At 56.0% G+C, this 21,635-nt stretch overlaps 1 protein-coding gene across 1 annotated transcript in view; it reads right to left on the bottom strand.

Annotated features, from left to right (window-relative positions):
- KLHL25 (kelch like family member 25) overlaps positions 1-21,635 on the bottom strand; it is a 36,711-nt gene that overhangs the window by 8,583 nt on the left and 6,493 nt on the right. The window contains exon 2 of the mRNA XM_045813058.2: positions 1,658-3,462. Within this exon, the coding sequence (XP_045669014.1) occupies positions 1,682-3,451 (1,770 nt within the window). The 5' untranslated portion in view covers positions 3,452-3,462 and the 3' untranslated portion in view covers positions 1,658-1,681. The remainder of the gene's footprint in view (positions 1-1,657; positions 3,463-21,635) is intronic.

Here is a 21,635-nt window from a genome sequence, read left to right as displayed (position 1 = left end):
TTGTGCAGGAGACAGAGCCTGGAATCTCTAGCTCTATGCCCCAGCTTCTCAGAGCCCCTGGGGCCCATGCCTCCCTGCCTCCCACCCTCTGCCACCGCCCCCGGGATCTCCAGAACTCAGTCCTAAGGGCTGAGGATCTACTGTCCCTGTCCCAGGGGTGAGGGGCCTAGGAGGAGGGCTAAGGGTTGGGACACACAGCCCGGCTTCCCCACGGCCTGACCAAGGAGGGTGGGACCAGAACACAAACCCTTCCCTGGTGCCGACGAAACCCCTACCCCTCTCCAGCCCCTCCTCCTGAGCTCCCTGCCGGGCTGGCTCAGGACACCCTAATCCAATCGCAGCTCTGGTGCTGTTCCTGCCCCCAGAAAGGCTGCAGGAGAGACCCCACCGCACCTTCCGAAGAGGCCTGTCTGGATAAGCTGGTCTTTCCCTCCACCTGACTGCACCTGCCCTCAGGCCTTGGGCAAATCCCTCCCGTGTCTCCCTATCCCTCCATCACCCCAAAGAGCACCTGCCGGTGTCCCTTAGCTTCCTATATCCACCGTCCCCTTCCCCCTCTGGGTAAGCACCGCACACCAAAACGGCCCCAAGAACAAAGAGCAGGAGCGGTTACGTGGGCAGTCCTGCACCGCAGTCCCTGCCCGGCTCACCAGGATGCCCGCTCTGAGGAAGGCCTGCTCGCCACCTTGCGGGACGGGAGCGGCATCCCGCTGCCTCCACAGGGTGCCTGCCCCACAGCTCCAGCACGACCCCTGCCCCTTGAGCGCTCCCATCCATTGTCCCTGTTTCTCATGGGACCCTGGGGCCCCATTCGCAAGCCGGATGCACAGGGCACTCACCTGGTCTGGCGGGTGGCCTTAGCACTCGGGTCGTAAAAGAAGTTTGGCCTCTGCCCTTGGCTTCTGGGAGATGATCAGTCCTACCCAACAGACTGTCCTTGTTTAGGGTGGGGGTGGGCACATCCGTGTGACTTAGGGGAGGGGCTCTGGGTCAGGCTGTACCAGCTGACCTGGAGTGGGAGAGGAACCCGCGGGCAATCCACTGAGCCTACGTGGTGGGGCCCCGGGAAAAACTCTGGACACCAGAGCGCGTGTGAGCGTCCCCGGCGGACAATATTCCGTGCGTCCGTCACTCACTGACGGAGGCACAAGAATGCTGTCCGGAGTGCACACGCAGAGGGCTCTGTCTCCTGTACTCAGCTGATCTTAACCTGTATTCCTTCCTGTAATAGATCATGACTGCGACCGTAACGGCCCGCACGGCCCTCTGTGAGGCCTTCCAGAGAATGCTCGCATCTGAGAGCGGTCTGGGGAAGCCCCAACAGCTCGGCTGCGTCCGACGTGAGGGTGCTCTCGTGGGCAGACTGCTCTTAGACTCGGCCGGCTGGCCTAACCTCCACGTAGTGCTGTCAGAGGACCCCAGGGACGCTGATGTGCGTCTGGGACGCACCGCACCGGTCAGGTGCTTGTTCCCCGTTAGCGGAGGCTTACCTGCTTTGCTCAAGGTCAACTGCAAGTAAGGGGCAGAGCTAGGCTTTAGCTTCAGCTTGGAAAAGGCTCCGAGAGCACCCAGCCCCCGGCTGCCCCCTCCAGGCCTCCCTAGAGGACACAGTGACCGTGACCAGAGTGGGAACGGGCCCGGGCTGCTGGGGACTCACCTGGCTGGGCTCTGCAGGCGCTCCTCACGAGGGCAGGTGCTTCCAGGTGCTGACAAAGGCAGTGGGAATGAGCGAGTAGGGCACGGTGGTGATGCAGTTCCACGTGTCCGAAGTGGGGTCATAGCAGTCCAGGGTCTTACACCTCTGCGTCCCGAAGTAGCCCCCCACCACATAGAGCTTGTTGCCCGAGGCCAGGGCGTGGCAGGACATGCGTTTGGCGGTCATGTCCCCGATCCGCGTCCACTGGTTGGTCTCACAGTCGAAGCGGTAGGCCGAGGCGGCCGTGAACTCCGTGTCACCTCCCATGATGAAGATCTGGCTGCCCAGCACGGCGGCTGCTGTGTACCGCCAAGGCTGGGGGCACTCAGCCTTGATGGTCCACCGGTTCTCCGCGGGGTCGTAGCACTGGACTTTAGACACCATGTCTCGGTGGATGCTGGTCCCTCCGAAAACAAAGAGCTTCAGCTTGGCGCTCACCACTGCGGCATTGCTGACGCCGTCCCTCAGCGGGGCCACCATTGTCCACTTGTTAGCCCCGGGGTCGTACTTCTCCACCTGCTTCAGGGAGACAGAAGGGGAGGCGGGGAAGACGCCCGCCAGGGACGTGTGTCCCCCGACCACATAGAGGCAGTTCTCCAGCTCAGCGGAGCCGTGACCGAAGCGGGCGATCAGCATGGGCGCCGCCTTGGACCACTCCTCGTGGACGGTGTCATACACCCACACGTCCTTGGAGACCCCGTTCTCAGAGCCCCGGCCCCCGGTCACGTAGACCTTGCAGCCGATCGCCGAGGCGCTGAACTCCTTCCGGGGGCTGGGCAGGTCCGCCTTGGGGATGATCTCCTTGGCCTTGTGGTCCACTTGGTAGATCTTGTCGCACATGAAGGTCTGGCCCCCCAGGATCAGCAGCGTGTGGCCCGCCTTGCGCGGCCGGGCGCAGGGGCTGGTGACCACCCCGTCGTTCTGCAGGATCTTGGTCTTGCAACGGAGCGCCTCGTCTATGATGAGCCTGGTGCGCTCGTCGGCCATGAGGAGGGCCTCGCCGGAGACGGCCTCCTTCAGGCAGTCCGCCGGCAGCAGGGCCAGCCGCACGCTCCGGAGGAGCTCGGGCAGGTGGGCCTTCCTCTGCTCCAGGTCGTGCTTCACCCACTGGAGGATGGCCTCGAAGACCACACGCTCGTCCTCCGTCTCCAGCTCGTCGCTGGAGATGAGGTCCAGCAGGGTGTCCTTGGACAGGCTGTTGAAGTCCTCGCTCTGCCGCACGGTCTCGAAGTGCACCAGGCACATGCGCCAGGAGAACTCGTACAGCCGGCGGCACTGGTGCGCGTCCGACAGCAGCATCATGCCCAGGCAGTTGGAGGGGAAGAGATTCTTCTCCAGGAACTCGGCGGCGGCGTCCCGCACGTCGTGGAACTGCAGCATGTCGCCGGCCTCCAGCAGCGACTCGGCGTTCTCCTCGTTGATGACGATGCGGGACGAGTAGGCGAAGTCCAGCAGCAGCTCCAGCACCTCGGGGTGCAGGTTGTCCTGGAAGTTGACCGTGTCGTCCCGGCTCTCCCGCAGGCCGTGGCTGAACATTGCCTCGAAGTAGCGGCTGGACGCGGCCAGCACGGCGCGGTGGCAGGGGAAGGCGCGGTCGCCGGCCCAGAGCGTGACGTCCGTGAACATGCGGTGCTTGCGCAGCGTGTTGAGGTGGGCCAGCACGCAGTCGGGGTGGGAGGCTTTGTGGAAGAGGGTGATGTTCATGGAGCCCGTGCTGCTCCGCGACTTCCTGGTCTCGTGGACACTGACCGACATGCTGAGCCGACCTGCCGGGACAAGGCCACAGGTGAGAGGGGCCGGGCCCTGTCTCCTGGCGTGGGTGGTCCCACGGCGGCTCACCCTTCAGCCCCGCCCCTCCTCTCTCAGCTCTGCCCCCCAACGCCCCCACCCCCGCCACGTGTCTAGGGACTGTGGGGGGGTTAGTAGCTGCCCTGCCAAAACTGATTCTTTTGATTTCAGACCAGCTTTGGAAGCAAACGTCTTTGGCCTGGAAATGAGCCACCTTGAGGTGAGTCTGAGCCGCGGCTGCCTCCCATGGTCAAGGGAACACGTATATGGTGGCCTCAGGCCACCAGGCAGACTTCAGGTCAGAGCAGGGCTATGCAGCATGTGCTCTGGGCCACATCCCATTCTCAGGCTGTCCTCTGGAGACACTGGCCGGATTCAACAGCTGGCGAAGCCAAGGCCCAGAGAAGCAAAGTGGCTGCCCCAAAGTGCTGGAGCCAGGATTCCCACGTGGGCTGTCCAGATCCAAGCCCAGTTTCTACTCCCCATGGGCCCAAGGAGACGAATCCTTTCAGGGTTTTCTGTGGCAGGCTGGACACGCAATGAGCCCAAGGAGCCACAGACCCCAAGCAGAGCCTTACGCCCTCCCCCAGGCTCCCGGTGGGACCTGTCCTGCGCTGGGCTCCAAGCAGCACTGGCCCAAGCTCCTCACCTCCCCTGCCCTCGGAAAATGCCCAGGAGCTGCCACTATAGCCCAAGGGCTCAGTGTAGACATGTTCTCCAAATCCAGGGTCATCCGAGGCCTCCTGACCCAGCGAGGATGAGCAAGGGTCTGGAGGCAAAGCTGGCTGGCCAGTGAGCGCTCACCCGCAAGACACCTGCTCCGTGCTGAGGTCCCGAACAAGAGATCCACAAGGAACTCCCGGTGACAGTAAGACATGTGGACCACTACAGCAGTCCAGATTTGCTCAGCTAAAGCAATGGGAAAACCCGCAATCAAAGGAGCCTCCTTAGTCCCTACAGGCGACTCCAGGATCTCGGGCCACAGCGAGCGCCTCACCTGCCTACCCCCGTGCCCTTCTCTGCCAGGCCAGGACTCGGGACTCAGAGGTCTGCTCTGCTGAGCATCCTGACTCCCCAGAGCCTGCTACATTCTTCCTGCTGGTAACGAGCCCCCCTCAAAAAAACCCAAACCTCTTCCTTTACCTTTTTAATTTTCAAAAGAGGATAACTCCCCCAACCCCCACTCCAAGTCAGTTTTCTGCTTAAGTAATAATCTGCTAAAGGAAGGAAGCGATTTCATGCTTCAGTGAGATTGTAAATTCGAGTCCAAGTGTTTTGCTGTCTCTCTCCCTCACTCCTCCCTTGGCAAAGAACCAGAGAAATCACAAACTGACGTGATCTGAGCTGCCTGGGCAAGGCCCCTGATCCCGGGCCCGGGCAGGAAAGGCACAGGGGCTGCGTCTGGCCCTGCTCTCCTGGCCCCCAAGCTCCAGGCAGGTGACCCGCTAGGGACACTCTGTGCACACCTGCCACTGCAGGCCACCAGGGTTATGAGGTTAGCCCACGGGGGTGGGAGGGGCAGCCGGCATGAGGGTAAGAGAGTTGGGCCCAGGTCCAGGCTGGATCAGGTGGTCCCCACTCAACCACCACCCTGGGGCACCTCTCCCCCAACCCCCCATTTTCTCTTCCATGAAACAAAGTCCCTGTCCTGCTGGGACCTCAGAGTTCCTCAATGGCTGGCAGTTAGTTACAGAACATGACCTCTGAGCCTGGCCCTGGGACCGGGAGGCCCAGAGATCGAGAAGCTCCAGTGGCGAAGCCCAAAGAGGCTTTACTGGCAGCTCCGTACTCGCCCCAGATCCGAATTCCAGACATTGCAACACGTTTCCCCAAATCTTGCTCACAGACACTTCCCCAAATTTGGCCAATCATCAAATGACTCCATCCTCCCCGGCCCCGCTGTGCCTGGGCTCCAGAGGACCTATATGGCCTTTGACCCATGCACCGAGCTGGGGGGGATGGCTCCAAGGTCTCCAATTCAGGGAACGGGGTGGAGACTCCCTACGGAGGGGGCTAAGGGCGGGACAAAGCAGACTTAAAGAATGAGAGAGCGTCAAAAAGCAGGGCAAACCCCAGCAGAGCAGGCGCGTCTGCCCTGAGAATGAGGTCAAGTGGTGACCTCTCCAAGGCCAATGCTGAGTGAGCAGCCCAGGGCTCCGAACTGACTGATGTCTTGCTCAGCACAAAGATGCCTGCTTATTGACGCAAATCTCCCGCACAGGCGAAGAGCTGTGGGCGCACACACCCAAGCAGGTTCCCACCCCCAGAGAGCTGCCTGTCTGGGCACCTCCATGCCGAGGGCAGAGGCACCTGCCTGGCTGTTTCCCCAGACTGTCCCACCTCCTTTTGGGCAATGCCTGTTCTGAGCCAATCTTCCGGTGACAGCAGCCATCAGGCATGCATGGACTTGCCCCGGCCCCTGAGGCGAGGTGATCACCTCCCAGAAGCATCATGACTCCAGGAGGTGGAGGGTCTCATTACCCCAGTTTATAGACGAGGACGCTGAGGCCCAGACACAGGAAGGGAATCACAAGAGCTGCAGGTCTCCGGCCGGGCCCACAGGTCGGGGCTGGCCGGCACAGGAGGACAGGCCTCGGAGCTGGGGGCGCCGGGTGCTACACACCCCATGGCAGGCTCCTCACCTCAACCACAGAACATCTGGAAGCCAGTCACCTCCACCATAACCTGCCCAGGAGAGTGCGCCGCACTTCCTCCAAACCCGCTGTCCCCAACCCAGGAGAACGGGCAAGGGCACCAACAGGCGCCTTCCTCGGGCCGATCTCCAGGCCCCCGCGTCCCTCCCCAGCAGCAGCAACCAGCCCTCAGCAAGACCTGTGGCTGTGCCTCCTAAATGTCCAGAGCCTGACCCTTCTCTCCGCCTCCGTCCCTCCCCTGGACTAGTGGAAACCCCCCACCCGGTTCTGCTTCTGCCCTCCATGATCTGTGCTCCCTCCAGACACCAGACGGATCCAGAAGTATCACCTGGATCCCGTCGTCCCCGTCACCAGGTGTCCCAGCACCCTCGGTGAAATCATCTCAAGTTGTCACCGTGGCCGCCAGGCCCCACATGAGCTGACCCTTCCTCACTGGCTGCCTTCAGGCCTCACATCCTGCCAACTCCCATCCTGCTTACCCCCTCAGGCCACACTGGACCGCTTACCGGGCCTCCGGACCTTTTCACACACTGGCTCCTCTGGCTGGAAGGCTCCCTTTTCTTTCACTTTTGTTCTGCATGGCTCGTTCTGTCACCTCCTCAGAAAGCGACCTTACCACCTTGTGGAGATCACCCCCTTTCCACCTCTCACTCACTTCTGCCCTCCCCACAGCACCCACTGCTACATAACATTATGTGTTTGTCCCGTCTCCCCAACCTGCTGAAGGTGGGGACCATGTGTGGAGCTAACCGATGTGACCCCGACATGCAGTGGGACCTGGCACAGAGCAGCCATTCGATTTGACCGAATGAAGCCTCTGGTCCCTGCCTTTGCTTATGACGAAAACTGGAGACGCGTACCATGCATGAAACTCACTCCACTTGACGTCTTCTAGAGAGTTCATTCAGCCGCTTTGCAAACGCAGAGAAGATGGAGGCCAGGATGGTGAAGGCTATCAGGGGGGCCGCAACAGTGGACATGTGCGGGCCACACTCCCTGCCTCCCGTCAGCACGGACGCCCTGACTGCTGTCAGAACCACCCTCCTCTGCTCCAGATGGTTCGGATGCAGGACCCGAGGCTGGACATTCCGGCCTGGATGGCCAAAGCAGCCCATCCTTGAGCCCTGGGGCTGCCTGAACGTGCCCCCAGCCTGGCCGATCGGTGTGCTGTCCTCCTAGCCACCGCGATGGGTCAAGGAGACTCTAGTCTGTGGCGTTTACTGGAACTGCAGGGAACAAAGCAGGTGCAGACAGGACTGAAGCGAGACAGGGGCCAGACTGGATGGTGGCCACGCTGCCCAAGACAGGAGCTGCACAGACCAGGCACAGTGGGGCCCCTTGTCCCTGCGGAGCTTGAAGCCGGGCTGCCTCTCCCCTTCCTTTCTGTCTGACAGGGGTTTCTGCCACTGGCCACCTAGAGTTCCCATCAGGACAAGTGCTCACTGAACATCAATCAGTTCCCTGGATCGGTGACCAGGGGCTGGGCTCCTTGCTCAGGGGTCTTCACCGTGTGGGTCCCTCTGCCCTTTCTACCTGCAGGGAGGCCACCCCAGACACCGAGCACAGATTTTAGGGAATGGTTTTCCGTGTTCACACCAGCAGTTACACGCACAGCGCTACGCAGGGTCGGGGATACACAGAGTGCAGGACACAGGCTCCCGGTCCAGTGGCAGGAGGGGCAGGTGTTCGAGAGTGTGTGTTCAAGGGCCGTCTCCCCGGCTCCCTGCCTTGGGGGCCAAGATACATCAGACGCTCTCATGCTGTGTGTATCGCAGAACTATTCTGATTACTTAAGCGTCTTCCCGGGCCTTGATGGATTGAAGGCACATGAAGTAAGAGCCACGCTCCCGACTGGCGATCTGTCATCCTCCCGAGAGGTATTGATTCACCTCCGACAACCTCCGCTCCTGCACACAGGCGGTAAAAGTGCACCGACGACAATGTGCCCAGCTCACTTCTCCCAGCGCCCTTGGAAAGGCAACTACACGCACAGGAAACGCAGTCACCAAGGGGGTAAGACCTCCAGAAGAAACTCGCCATGCATGCACTCTGAAGATCCCAGCCCTGGAAAGCTAAAGGTCTCCTTTCTCAGAGAAAAACTGCACCACGGATGATCAAAGCTGCTGTCGGGGGCGGGGCGCACCCAGGTGGCTCAGTTGGTTAAGTATCCGACTATTTTGGCTCAGGTCATGATCTCAGGGTCGTGAGATGGAGCTCTCTGTCGGACTCTGTGTCTGCTGGAGATTCTCTCTCCCTCTGCCCCACCCGCCATGCTCTCTCTTTAAAATACATAAATAAATCTTTAAAAACAAAACAAAACAAAAAAAACCCTGCTGTCGGTGCCACTGTCCAGAGGGCCTGACTGCATTTGGCCATAGCACTAACCCCTCCCCGCCTCCCTCCACCAGCCAGGAGTCCGGCTCCTCAAAATGAGGATGTAAGCTCTGATCTTCACTGGAGGCCGGAGGGAGCGGGAAAACCCAGGGCCCAGATGGTGGGTTGCAAGTCATGTGGCTCCAACTCACTCATCAACCATAAGCTCCCTGAGCAATTCCCACGTGCCGCGTACCGGGTGTGGGAGGAGGTGATGGACAGGCACAGGGTGCTGCCCCCAGGGGCTGCACTCTGGGATCCCGTGGGCGGGGGGGACAGAACAGCAGTGAGGAGACAGGTCAGTGAGTGAGGAAAATAAAGCAGCAGTGGGCCACGGTGACAAGACGGTGGGGTCACTTAGGCCCCTGTGAAGAGGGGACATGTGAGCTGAAGCTTCAACGATGAGCTGGGGCCAGGGTGTGACAACAGGGTAAGGAAGGTTCTAGGTTCCTAGTTCTAGGAACTGCAAACACAAAGGCTAGGCAGAAACAAGGCTGGCCCCCACTCAGGGAAGAGAAAGGCCAGGGGCACAGTCACGTGGGGCTATAGGAGGACCAAAGATGCCCACGAACTGTGACATAGCTCCCACTGACAGGCGGGGTCCACGTCCCCTCCCGTTGTGTCTGAGCGGGTTCTGTGGCTGCACTGTGACTGACCAAATGGAGCCAGAGAGACCCTGGGCCCACTGCTGGGCCCAGACCTTCAGAGACCGGAGGCTTCCACCCCGTCTCTTGCGGTGCTCACTCGAGGGGAAGCCAGATGACGTGAGCCCACCACACCGTGATGAGGCGCCAGCCCGCCATGTGGGAGAGAGAGTGGCCGGCTGTTCCCCATCCATCCAGGCATCTGAGCCCAGGTGCCAGACCTGTGAGCGAGGAATTCACCTTGCACAGCCCAGCTGCAGCAGGTGGGCCCCGGTCAGCAAGTCCACACTGGGGTACCAGACACAGGACCCTGGTGACTGCAAAGGTCGTACATCACCAAACCTCAAAACCCAAGACAGGGGCGCCTGGGTGGCACAGCGGTTAAGCGTCTGCCTTCGGCTCAGGGCGTGATCCCGGCGTTATGGGATCGAGCCCCACATCAGGCTCCTCCGCTATGAGCCTGCTTCTTCCTCTCCCACTCCCCCTGCTTGTGTTCCCTCTCTCGCTGGCTGTCTCTCTCTCTGTCAAATAAATAAATAAAATGTTTAAAAAAAAAAACAAAACCCGAGACAAATCCTGACTGAGCACCTGCTGCAGGCGATGCTGAAGGCCAAAAAACCAAGATGGCGACGTCTCAGCTCTTGGGCCGCGCAACACACTCATCACACAAAGGCTAACGTGCGAGCAGGATGGGGGAGGGCCAGGAGTGGGGAGAGGCGGCAAGTACTCTGCAGACGCTCCTCGGTGGTGTTCTGCCCCAGCTATGTGGACAACCGTGACAAAGCGGAGGAGAGATCACAGGTCCTCAAGGCCACTGGTTAGAACAGGGCTGCTGAAGACCAGGCAGCCATTACTGTGTGCCGTTGGGAAAGTTAATTCGTCTCGCTGGGTCTGTTTTTTTCAACCACAGAGTGACAAGAAAAACAACTGAGAAACAAATGGGACAATAAATGATGGGCATTTCGAGTGGCCTGGTCATGCTCCCTCCATGGGCTGTTTAGTATTGTTGCCCCCATGACCCCTGTCCCCGAGCAAAGAACAGAACAGACACCCCTGAGCCTTACTCCATCCCTACCCCCACTTTGTTTTTCTTGCTTTTTTTTTTTTTAAGTAAGCTCTACACCCAACATGGGACTTGAACTCACGACCCGGAGATCAAGAGCCGAATGCTCCACCTACAGAGCCAGCCGGGTGCCCCTGTCCTCTGCTTTGACTGACGCAATTTTCACTGTCTATTCTATTCATTTATAAGTTGTTTGATTTTTAATGATTATGTAATATTTCTGTGATGAGAAAAAACACCAAAGGTGAGAGGCCGGCTGGACCTGGGTGTCTCCTGGAACTGTAAAAATGAAGGAGTTAAATGCTATTAACACCACATATGCGCTGAGCTGTGTGATGCAACACGCTTCCCAGGCGGGGAATCTCGGGGTGGCCACGTGACAAGGCAGCTCAAGTGCCTGCCCTGCCCCACCCCCACATCTGGGGATCCAAGCCCCTCAGGGAGCCTGCAGGGTGCAGGGGTATCCGGTCTACCTTTTCAAGTGGAAAGCAAACTAAGCCCCCTTACAAAGCACACAAATCTAATTGCTAATTGAAAGCAAAATCACTATGACCACAGTAACTGGATCAGAGGCACAGATCATTCTAGATACAAGTGCGTCATCAGACAAAGGGTCCTTTCCCTAAATGCCTCTGCCTTTCAACAGTCCTTTCTTTAAAAAACTAAAACTTTATATACATTCAAAAAATTGTATGTACCGTTTTTAATTTAAAACGCAAAAGATTAGAACTATTTCTATTTTTTTGCTGTGTCTCTATTTTGATTTTGTTTTCCATCTCTGTTTTGAAAGATCTCAAACCTGCAGTAAAGTCACGAGAATTGTGTAACACACATCTTCCGCTCAATGTGGTTACTCGGCTGGATGCAACCTTGCCCCACCCCAGCCCACAGCCTCACCCCATCCCTCCTGCAGGGGAATGGCTTAGCTACAAGGGTGGTTTATAACAGAGCATGGCTCGGGGAAGGGGGGAGGGTGTTGCTTCATACAGCGCTGGGTTACAAACGAGGTCCCTCTTTAGGCGGTACCAGCATGACCCTGCATCAGCTGGCTCCCCGTGGAAGGGAGACAGCAGGCCAGCATGCCTCTGAACTCATCTCCCCACAGGGCAGAATCCCAGCCACCTCGAGATCTCTGGCAGACCACACTGTGGGACAATCCGGTTCTCTTGCCAGTGGCTCTGAGGTCATGATCACCAGTGCGCTGTACCCTCTCAGATGTGCCCGGCTCCCCCCTACAGTGTGTCCCCTGGTGGGCAGTGAGTCCTAAGGCTTCCCTACACATGGCCCACTGTCCACCTGCAGCCCAAGCCTGGAAGGGGAAGGGAGGTCCAGGGAGACCCAGAGGGGTGGGCAAAGGCTTCAGTGCCTTCTCCACGTGTTCCAGCCCTTTCCCTTAATGCCCCCAAAAGTGACGCACAATTGAGGAAGGCCAGCCTCTTTGGCTTCCATGATTGATAGCCAAGTTGCAGGCTGCTGCAGCCTCTGCGGCCGGGAAGCTGGGGCGCTATAATTACTGGGGAAGGGCTCGGGGGTGGCGCTGTGCTGGCTTCCCCAGGGCAACAGGCTCTGCCTTCCCAGAGGAAGCAGAGGACAGGAGGTAAGGGGTCAAGGTTGTGCAACCCTGCTGGGAGATGAAGCCACACTTGTTGCAAAGCCGTGGCAGGGAATTCTGGCCAGGAGGGGAGCCAGACCAAATGTATGGCTACCGTGGGCCTCTGCTGTGTTGGGCATCTCACACAGAAGGTGCGATCCCCATTAGCAAGCCCGACGTGATCGATCGGGACCGTCTGCTTTAATCAGGATGGGCTAGGTTACGCTGCATCAACATCCCCAAATATCAGGGGCTTCAGAGGACGGCGGTCTCTCTCTGGCTCATACTACATGCATCATGGTTCGGTGGCAGCGGCGAGGGGAGTGTGGGAGTGTTCTTGTCATCACCGTCAGCCCCAGGGACCCCGACGACAGAGCAGCACCATGTCATCAGTCACTGCCAATGGGAAAAGGGAGAGCGCTCTGGAACGTGCAGCACCGACAACCCAGTGCTTGGCCTGGAAGACACACAGCACTTGTGCTCCCATCTCATTGGCCAAAACCAGGCCCACGGCTTCACTCGCCCACGAGTGCCAGTACAGCCCCACCATACGCACCACGATTTCTGTCATCTGGACGTGAGAACACGAGCTCCGGGATTAAGGGCAGGAACAGTACTACGTACTGAATTGCGGTTATCGAGTACTTGCTACATCGTAGGCACTGTTCTGGGCACTCTCTGTGCTAACTCACCCACCTCCCGCAGCCTGAGGCACAACCACCACCTGGATGTCCCCGGCTGGATGCTGGGCGATGAGCTCCCACCACTGTACTGTGTGCCCAACGTCACGAAGCTGCTCGCGGTACAGATCCCTCCCACTCTTTCCCACACCCCAAAAGGACAGAAGAGAGCTGGGGGCCGCAGCCTGGGGTTCCAGCCACCGGACACTCTCTTCTGTCTACCCCTTGGAGTCACCCTTGTCAACCAGCTTCCGTGCACCCAGGGCAGTGCCTTCTCGAGGAGAATGAAGCCTCCAAGCCCCAGGATGTCCGATGTGGGTAACGCACTTCCTTTTCTCCCACGCGTTTCTCCTTCCCTGCAAAGGGTCCTAGTGAGAAAGCAGCCTCTAGGGTCATTCTGTGTGTCCTGCTCAGGTGAGGACACCCAGCTGAGTGAGGCCGCCTCAAGGAAAGGATCTAACAGTCTCCCATGCCTCATTCAGCTGCTCAAAAACAATGGAAGGATTTTGCCAGCTCCGCTCCAGGAAGGTTTTGTGTTTTGGGAGAGGCCATCTTGCTCAGGAGAGAAGCAGACCCTCAGGAGGGTCCGTCTGGGCGACAAGTCCAGCCCACAGCAGCTACAGCCCTGGGCAGTCAGCACCCTGTGCTCTGCCCAGAGCCCTGTCATCCTGTGGCACGAGCTCCACGGTCCAAGCGAGACAGGCCAAGAGGCACACCCAGGAGCTCAGTCATTTTTACCAAAAAGACAATGTAAGAGTGAAGCCAAAGATATGAAAGATGTAAATCCCTCAGAATTACAACCCCGAACAAAGGTGTTTTCCTGAGGGTGAGGGGACAGGGAGGTTGTGGCTGGGGACACTGCCCTAAGGGGCCAAAATTGGTTCTTGCGGGGGGGGGGGGGGGGATGAAAGTCGTGTGTGTGTGTGTTTTAAGATTTTATCTATATGAGACACAGAGAGAGAGCACAAGCAGAGGGAGGGGCAGAGGGAGAAGCAGGCTCCCTACTGAGTAGGCAGCCGGTCGTGGGGCTCGATCTCAGGACCCCAGGATCTTGACCTGAGCCAAAGACGCTCAACCGACGGAGCCACCCAGGCGCCCCTCTTGTTCTTTTTATACACAAAGCACAGATACACACACAGTACATCGACTTACAGTATATCTGGTATTAACATTTATGGGAGGGGTAAGCACAATGGGGGTAAAAAGATCTAAAAAGGTTTTGGGGGAAAGTGATAAGGTTTAGAAACACTAAGAACAGAGTAACTATTTTCACTTTGGCTTCTTTTCTCCTTTTATCCCCAGTTTACATTGTTGCAGTAAAATAAGATTATTTTACATTGTTTTTACCTAATTACATAGTTTCCAAATTCCTATCCGTCATTCACCATTGAACAAGGTTACTGGAGTGCCTGCTGCCTACAGGCGCTGGGATCCACAGTCTCCTGGCTCCCTCCTCAAACAGTGCAGTGTCTCTGTGGTTGCCAAATGTAATTTTCAGTGTCTGTGAAATATACAACCACCATCTAGGTCACTCATCCACAGTTTAAAAAAAAAAATTTTTTTTAAGATTTTATTTATTTATTTAACAGAGATAGAGACAGCCAGCGAGAGAGGGAACACAAGCAAGGGAAGTGGGAGAGGAGGAGCCTGATGTGGGGCTCGATCCCATAACGCTGGGATCACGCCCTGAGCTAAAGGCAGATGCTTAACGACTGCGCCACCCAGGCGTCCCTAAAAATTTTTATCCAACGATAACTGTGTTGCTTATGTTGAATTACTGTATTCTCTAGGGATGAAATCTGTGGAGAACAATCACAGATGTTCGATGTCCTATTGTCCTAAAAGTTCTGTTTACCGTGCTTAAACTGCCCCTGCAACAAAGTGCCTTCTTACAGCTAAGTGGGGTGGTGGTGTAGACAGCACCAAGTTCATCAGGGCAGGACGGACAGAAGGTACCACATCCTGCTCCCCTCAGCTCAGTGGGGGACCGTCTCTGGCCCCCAAAGCTGGGAGCCTGCAAGGCCAGCTGCTGCTCCAGCTGGGAGCAGGGCCAACGAAATGGACACCACGGCTCTAATCAGAGAGGCGACGGAGAACTCGGCACTCGGGCTAACCCATCTGTTGAAATAACTCGTTTCCTTTCACTTATCCAGAGTGCGGCAGAGGGAAACAAAGGGGGCAGAGAGAAAAGTCCCCTCCAAAGCAAACATTGCATCATGGTCTTGGGCTCCTCCCTCTTCAGAAGGACTGGCCTGGCCCTTGGCAAACAGAGGGGGGCTGGGGACCCAGAGGGAGGCTGTCTCTTTTCCTGTCTGGTCCCTTAAAAGATTCGCAGGGCCCCACAGATGGAGCCATTAAAAACACTCTGGCCTAGATATCACTTTCAATGAGCCACCTGGAGCAACAGTCTAGGAGGAAAATGAATATGCAGAGTAGAACAGGGGGGAAAAAACAACAAAAACACCAAGAGTAAAGCACTGGCCATTTCCTGGTAGTGGGTCTTTCTCCCCGTTCTTTCTTCTTCGGGCCGTCAGCATGGGTGTCGACCTGGAGTCAGAACGCTCCTCAGTTCCTAAAGCCTGAGATAGAAGCTGTCTTTTCTCTTCCCCTTGAGGGCCGAGAGCAAGGAAGTGTAGCTGGAGAGCAATTCGGAGTCTTTCAAAATGACAAATGCAGGTGCCCTCTGCCCCGGCATTTCCACGCCTGGGAACCTTGCCCTCAGTCCCATTTGCACATGAGGTTTGGCTGCAAGCAAAAGGCTGGAAAACAACCTCGATGTTCATAAATAAGAGTCCTAGTCAAATAAACCTTGGTTCATTCATAAAGTGCAATACTATGCAGCCAAATATATATATATAAAGCAGGTGGCTTTCCATGCTACTGTAAGTGCTGCGGATTGGAGGCTGTCTTTTATGTCTGCTAGAAACCAGACTACCTATAAACACGCAGACACGACACACACCCATGGGTATGTGCACAGACTACCTCTGGGAGGCTGGGTAAGAAACTGGTTGACAGTAGTGCCACTGGTGAGAACAGGGGAGACCCCCACCCCTCTGAACTGAATTCTGTGCCAGATACAGTATCACTTTTTTAAAACCCTGCCGTATACATGAACCTTTGTGCCAGGGGCTTTTAAATGCATTTTTGCACTTAACCCTTAAGACACCTCTTCAAGGTGCCAATTGTACAGATGGGTAAACTGAGGCTCAGAGAAAATTTAAAAACTGCACACATCCTTAGTATTTAAAGCTGTTTTTCGGGGCGCCTGGGTGGTGCAGTCATTAAGCTTCTGCCTTCAGCTCAGGGCATGATCCTGGCGTTCTGGGATCGAGCCCCACATCAGGCTCCTCCGCTGGGAGCCTGCTTCTTCCTCTCCCACTCCCCCTGCTTGTGTTCCCTCTCTCTCTGGCTGTCTCTCTCTCTGTCAAATTAATAAATAAAATCTTTTAAAAAAATAAAAATAAAGCTGTTTTTCTCCCAAGTCCCTGCTCAAATAGCATGATGAGGGCTGCTTATGAAGACAAGGAACTTTCCTGGCCACAAATGCTGTGTGCAGCTGAACAGGAGACGGTATTTTAAATGAAAACCCTTGATTTCTCAAGCACCCCCGCCGTTCCACTTAGCAAACCTGCATCTTCCCTCCTGGGCTTCAGGAAAGGAGGAAGCGTGTGCAGGTGTGTGTCCCTGCCAGGCTTAGTACCGCCAGGAAGGGTGCCTGCTGCAGAGCACAGCGGACGACCTGGGGACAGACCAGACCTGTGATACAGGCTTCCTGTGAGGCACCTGCCTTCCCTCCTGCCCAGAGAACAGCCACCATCACCTGGGACCTCCCCTCTTGCTGCTAATGCCTCGTCCGTGATATGAGATCTGTGCTGGCATTCAAATGCTCGGTGCCCTTGTTTCCGCATTTGTCAAACGGGCGTGAAAATCATCGCACCCACCTCACCGGACTGCTGAGGGACTAAAGGGGGGAAATTCATGTAGAGAGCTGGGCTCAGGGCCTGGTAGCTGGTTCCTGGCTCCCAGGTGCTCTGGGCACTCAAAATGTTTGTTGTAAAATGTTTTCATTGAAGAACGTGAAGAAAATCCAGCCTCACAGGGATGGGTTGTTGGAAAAGGAAGGAAGCTGTAAGAGACTTCTCAGATAATTTCGGGTATTCTTACTTGATATCACACCAAGACCGGACAAGCAGTAGTCTCTTAAAGATTAGCTGCAGTGTGGAACCTGAGCGTGAATCCGTGAACTCTTGTACTCTGTGACATTCCGATCTCCTGGGCTATCCTGCACCCTGAATGGATTTTCCACTCATGCACGGTGTGGACTGGAGGTCATCTGGTCATTTGGAAAACATCAGCTCACTAAGCCATGCACTCGGAGAGATTAGTGAAAAAGGCAAATAACACCTTGGTATTTCCATGAGAACAGTTTTGACCTTGGGGACCCCTAAAAGACTCTCGGGCGTCCTCCTAAACACACTTTGGAGAACACCGGGTTAGCAGCACTCACTTATCCTCCACATTAGCTGTGTTTGTGCTAAGAACTCAGAGGAAAACTTCTATGGAAAGCTCAGGGTGGGTGACGGCAGGATCACCCACCCCTGCGAGTCTCAGCCCCCTCCCCAGCGTGCATGGAGCTGTGGTCACAGGGGCCAGCACCTTCTACCCTACGGCTGGCTGGCCTCCCCACCTGCCCCAGAGCCTCCCTTCTTCCGGCCTGCCCTGCCCCTCCCCTCATTACCAGCCACTTTCTTCTTACCACAGGACCCCCTCATTCTCCCCCAAAATAACAGATTTGGGTACTTTGTACTGGGCAGGGCCTCAGACAGCAAACTACAGGGGCCATGCATGGGCTGCTGCCTTTGGGCTTTGCAGCTGATAATTCTTGGTCTCTTGAAATTACATATGTGTGTATATTTATAGCCAAATACATGGGTGCCCAGAAGTTGCGACTCATTCATATATACATTTTTAGCACATTGCGTGGCCACCAAGTTCCACTAAATCTTCCTTCCTGGGTTCCTTGTGTCACCAGTCCTATGCTGGAGACAAGGTGAGGCCTTCCCCACTGCACACTGGACTGTGAGGGGCCCCTGTCCCCAATGTGTCCCCCCTCCCTGCAATCTGAGGCCAAATGCTTTGCTACTGACCATCAGTCTCTCCTGCTCAGAAGGTTTCAATGAGGCTTCAGTCTGTCCCCCCTCCAGCTTCATCGCCCACCCGAGCCCCTCTCCCTGCCACCAAGCACACAGACACAGGCTGGCCTTTCCAGCTCTCCCCTCCACCCTTTCTGCCCTCAAGTCTCACCTCCACATCACACCCTCTCTGGACTTGGCACCTAGTGTGCACGCCCTGCACACCCATGATGCTAAAAAAATCACCTGGATAAGGAATCTGAGCACCTACTATGTGCAGGGCTCTGTGCTGTGTACCGGGAACGTGGCAGTGAGTAAATACACATTTTTGTCTTATTTCCTGCAGTGAAGGATCTGATACCCATTGAGTCTTTGTGATAGCATTGTGGTGTTTTTTGTCTGGCACGCTTTATTCCTTCAGGTCATTGTATATTGTGCCCTTATTTTAATTTCCGACTCCTAGAGGACAGTATTCTGTGGCATTTCTCTTGCCTAGAGTACATGCAAAGCTAGTAAACATGGCTGAAGGGGTAGTGGATTAACCACAAGAGCCACTGCAGTAAGCATCAGAAAGATCTAGACATCTGTCAAACCCACGTGACAGGTTCTTGGTGTCTGCTGTATTAACTTGCAATATGACTGACATGTTTCATATTTAAGTATTTTAAGTGCTAGATGGGAAAGAGTAACCCTCAACCCTGCCCCGGACAGTGTTCCATAAATCGCAGGGATCAACGTGGAAACGCCAACTAACGAGGTGGCTAGGCTCTAAGCCCCTGCTTCCAAATCCCAGTACCGCTGTTCGTGCCTGAGTGACTGGTCCCAGATATGTACATTCCCCGAGCCTTAGTCTTCTCATCTGGAAAATGGGGGTGAAAATAACTGTCCCCACATCAAAGTACTACCCTGGGAATTAAAGGAGAGAATCCAGGGAAAGAGCTTAGCAGCACGAGGCACACAAAACTCACTCCGTTAGTGAGAGCTGCTGCTCTTCGTACTGTGGCTGCAGCCCCTGGTGGCAGGAGCCCTGTGGTGGGCACGTGCAAAGATGGCCGGTCCCCTGATCTCCACCCTGGCCTTACTCCTGTGACCTACATGGCGTGCTTGCCACATTACCCACATGGCAAAGGAATCTGCAGATATAATTAGTGATGTTGCTAACTGATCAGGTGACCTAGAAACAGAGAGGTTTTCTGGGTGGGCCTGACCTAATCACAAGAGCCCTTTACAGCACAGTTTCCTCCAGCGGATCACAGAAGTGGATGCCAGAGATTTGCAACAGGAGAGGATTTGATAACCCTACTTCGGGTCTGGAGGTGGCGGGGGACGCTTGGCACACACTGTGGCAGCTTCTAGGAGCTGAGATCAGCATCCAGATGACAGCCAGAGAGGATAGGGGGACCTGAGTCCTACAACCACCAGGAACTCGACTGTGCCAACAACCTGAATGGCCAGGAAGCAGACTCTCCCCCAGGGCCTCAGGGTGAGAGTTCAGTCAATACCTTGACCTTGGACTTCTGGTCCAAAACCCTAAGCAGAGAAGCTCGTCCAGCCAGCTCAGGCTTCTGCCCTACAGTACCATGAGCTGATCAATAGGTACGGCTTAAGCCACTAAGTTTGTGATGATTTGTTATGACGCAACAGGAGCTAAAATCAGCCCTGCCTGGCCTCAGACCATACTGCATATAGAGGAAAAGCATACCAGGTGCTTGTCCGAAGGGTCTGGGGACCATTCACACCTCCTGTATCCTTAATCGCTGCACAGGTGATGCTTGAGAGCCGGGACTGTCTTACTCATGTCTACTCCTAGCACTTAGCAGTGCAGGTGTCATAGAGAAGGCTCTCAGTAATTTCACTGAAAATAATGTCAACTTCCAGGGCACTCGGGAACGGAATGGCTTAGCTGGTTAGCTTCAGTCCCATGACCAGCCAGTTATAAGGTGTTCAGGTGTAATTATCCGGGCAAAACCCAGCGCAGGCCTCTTTTTGGCCTAGTGGAGAACTCCAGACCCTGCAAGTGGTCAGAGGAAGCCACTCAGCAACCAGGAGAGGTACGTGTCCACGTGCGAAGTGTCTTGCTTTACACACCACCCGATGTGCCGTGGCCCCTGCCTCAGCCTGTGGCAGCCTCCCGGGGCTTGGCTGGCCAACCAAACCCTGACATTTTGCTTGTAATTGTACCTTCCAGTAAAAAGTCCTCGTTGGAGTGGTAAAAATAGCAGCTGTGACTTCCTGCAGCACAGATACACCAGTCCATCTCAGGGCCTGAAAGGAAACCTGGTGACCTGGTCTCACGCTAGCTCCGGGAAATACCCGTGAGCTGGGCTCAGGCTGGCAGCAGGTGGCACCCAGCCAGGGCAGCCCACTCGGGCCTCTGCCCCCTGTGGACCACCCCCAAATCAGCTCCCAAGATGCTCCCCTCACTCCCTTCCTGAAAATTCCAACCCTCGACATCAGGGGATGTCTGAAAAACGTACAAACTTGCCAGCAGGGGCGCCTGGGTGGCGCAGTCGTTAAGCATCTGCCTTTGGCTCAAGGCGTGATCCCGGCGTTATGGGATCGAGCCCCACATCAGGCTCCTCCGCTATGAACCTGCTTCTTCCTCTCCCACTCCCCTGCTTGTGTTCCCTCTCTCGCTGGCTGTCTCTCTCTGTCAAATAAATAAATAAATAAAATCTTAAAAAAAAAACACAAAAACTTGCCAGCAGCCAGGCTCCCCACCCTCCTCTCTTCCTGCTCACTAGCTGCAGAGTACAGAGAGGGGAGGCCCCCTACCAAAACCCTTTGGGGGTTCCACGGTCCCCTTGTGCATCTGCTCTTTATTACTCTCTCCCACATCTGTCTACCTCCCTCTCTGTGGCCTCCTGTCCCCTGCAGCTGTCCTAACCAGGTCGGGTATTGGGGGAAATAGCAGAAGGGCTTACATGTGGGTCATCCCCAGGGCAGCAGGGCTCAGGCCAGCCTGGATGCCGCCCCTCGAGCAGAGGAGGTGAGCTGTTAGAGCCCACTCGGGGAATGACAGGAGAGCCTGGCTACAGTGTCCCCGGGCATGGGAATCCCAGCAGTCATGAATTCCTCTAGGGGCCCAGGACACAGGGCTGCCCGCCCCCCGGGTTCCCCATCTTAGGACTTGATGCCACCCAGGAACCACATGGGAGTGGTTCCCCCGGCCCCAGACTCCTTTCCTTCTCTACCAGAGCTTCCCCATCCTTCTGTCCCCAAAACAAGTACAAGGGCCCTTTTGTCTATCTTTTCTCGTTTTAAAGCCTCCTGTTACGGGAAAACAGACGAGGACCCCCAAAGTAATAAACATGGGAATCCATAAAGTTCTAAGGGCCCAAGGCTTTAGTCTAACCAGCAGCTAAACTGGGGGGTCAGCCTGTGGTGACCAATGCCCCTTTCAGAGCCTTTTTAGGGACGGGCTAGAGCTCTTTCTCTACCCTCCTGGCTCATTCGTTCATTCCTGCAGGTGAGACAGGGAGGAACACGCCTACCAGCTAGCCCTCTGACTTCCCTCTCAGGCCACGTGAGGGATGCCAGGCAGACGTCCCACCTAAAGCCACCCCAGCCCCTCCCCTAGACTGGCTGTTTAGAAACACTCAGAGTCACTCACACGTTCCGGGCTTCAAATATCTGGCTCTCACTAGTAAAACCCATGATGTTTGCAGAACTTTTCAGCATAAAATGAACTTTCAGGAATGTTTTCCCATGCACCACAGGCAACGCACAGCAGCCTGGCAGGGGGCAGGGCAGGGATTAAAAGGGCCTCATTTCACAGATGAAGCTTCACTGGAGGTCAGGAGACCAGTCAGAGGCAGAGCCAGCAATTACTAAACCTCGATATTCTGGAAAAAACAAAGATGGATGAAAACAAAAAAAGGGGGGCGCCTGGGTGGCACAGCGGTTAAGCGTCTGCCTTCGGCTCAGGGCGTGATCCCGGCGTTCCGGGATCGAGTCCCACATCGGGTTCCTCGGCTAGGAGCCTGCTTCTTCCTCTCCCACTCCCCCTGC

The sequence above is a fragment of the Ursus americanus genome, chromosome 28 (assembly GCF_024610735.1).
Source record: "Ursus americanus isolate L20-20 chromosome 28, mUrsAme1.1.p, whole genome shotgun sequence".
Lineage (NCBI taxonomy): Eukaryota > Metazoa > Chordata > Mammalia > Carnivora > Ursidae > Ursus > Ursus americanus.
The sequence above is the reverse complement of the archived record's forward strand: the minus strand, read 5'-3'. Positions and strand labels throughout refer to the sequence as shown.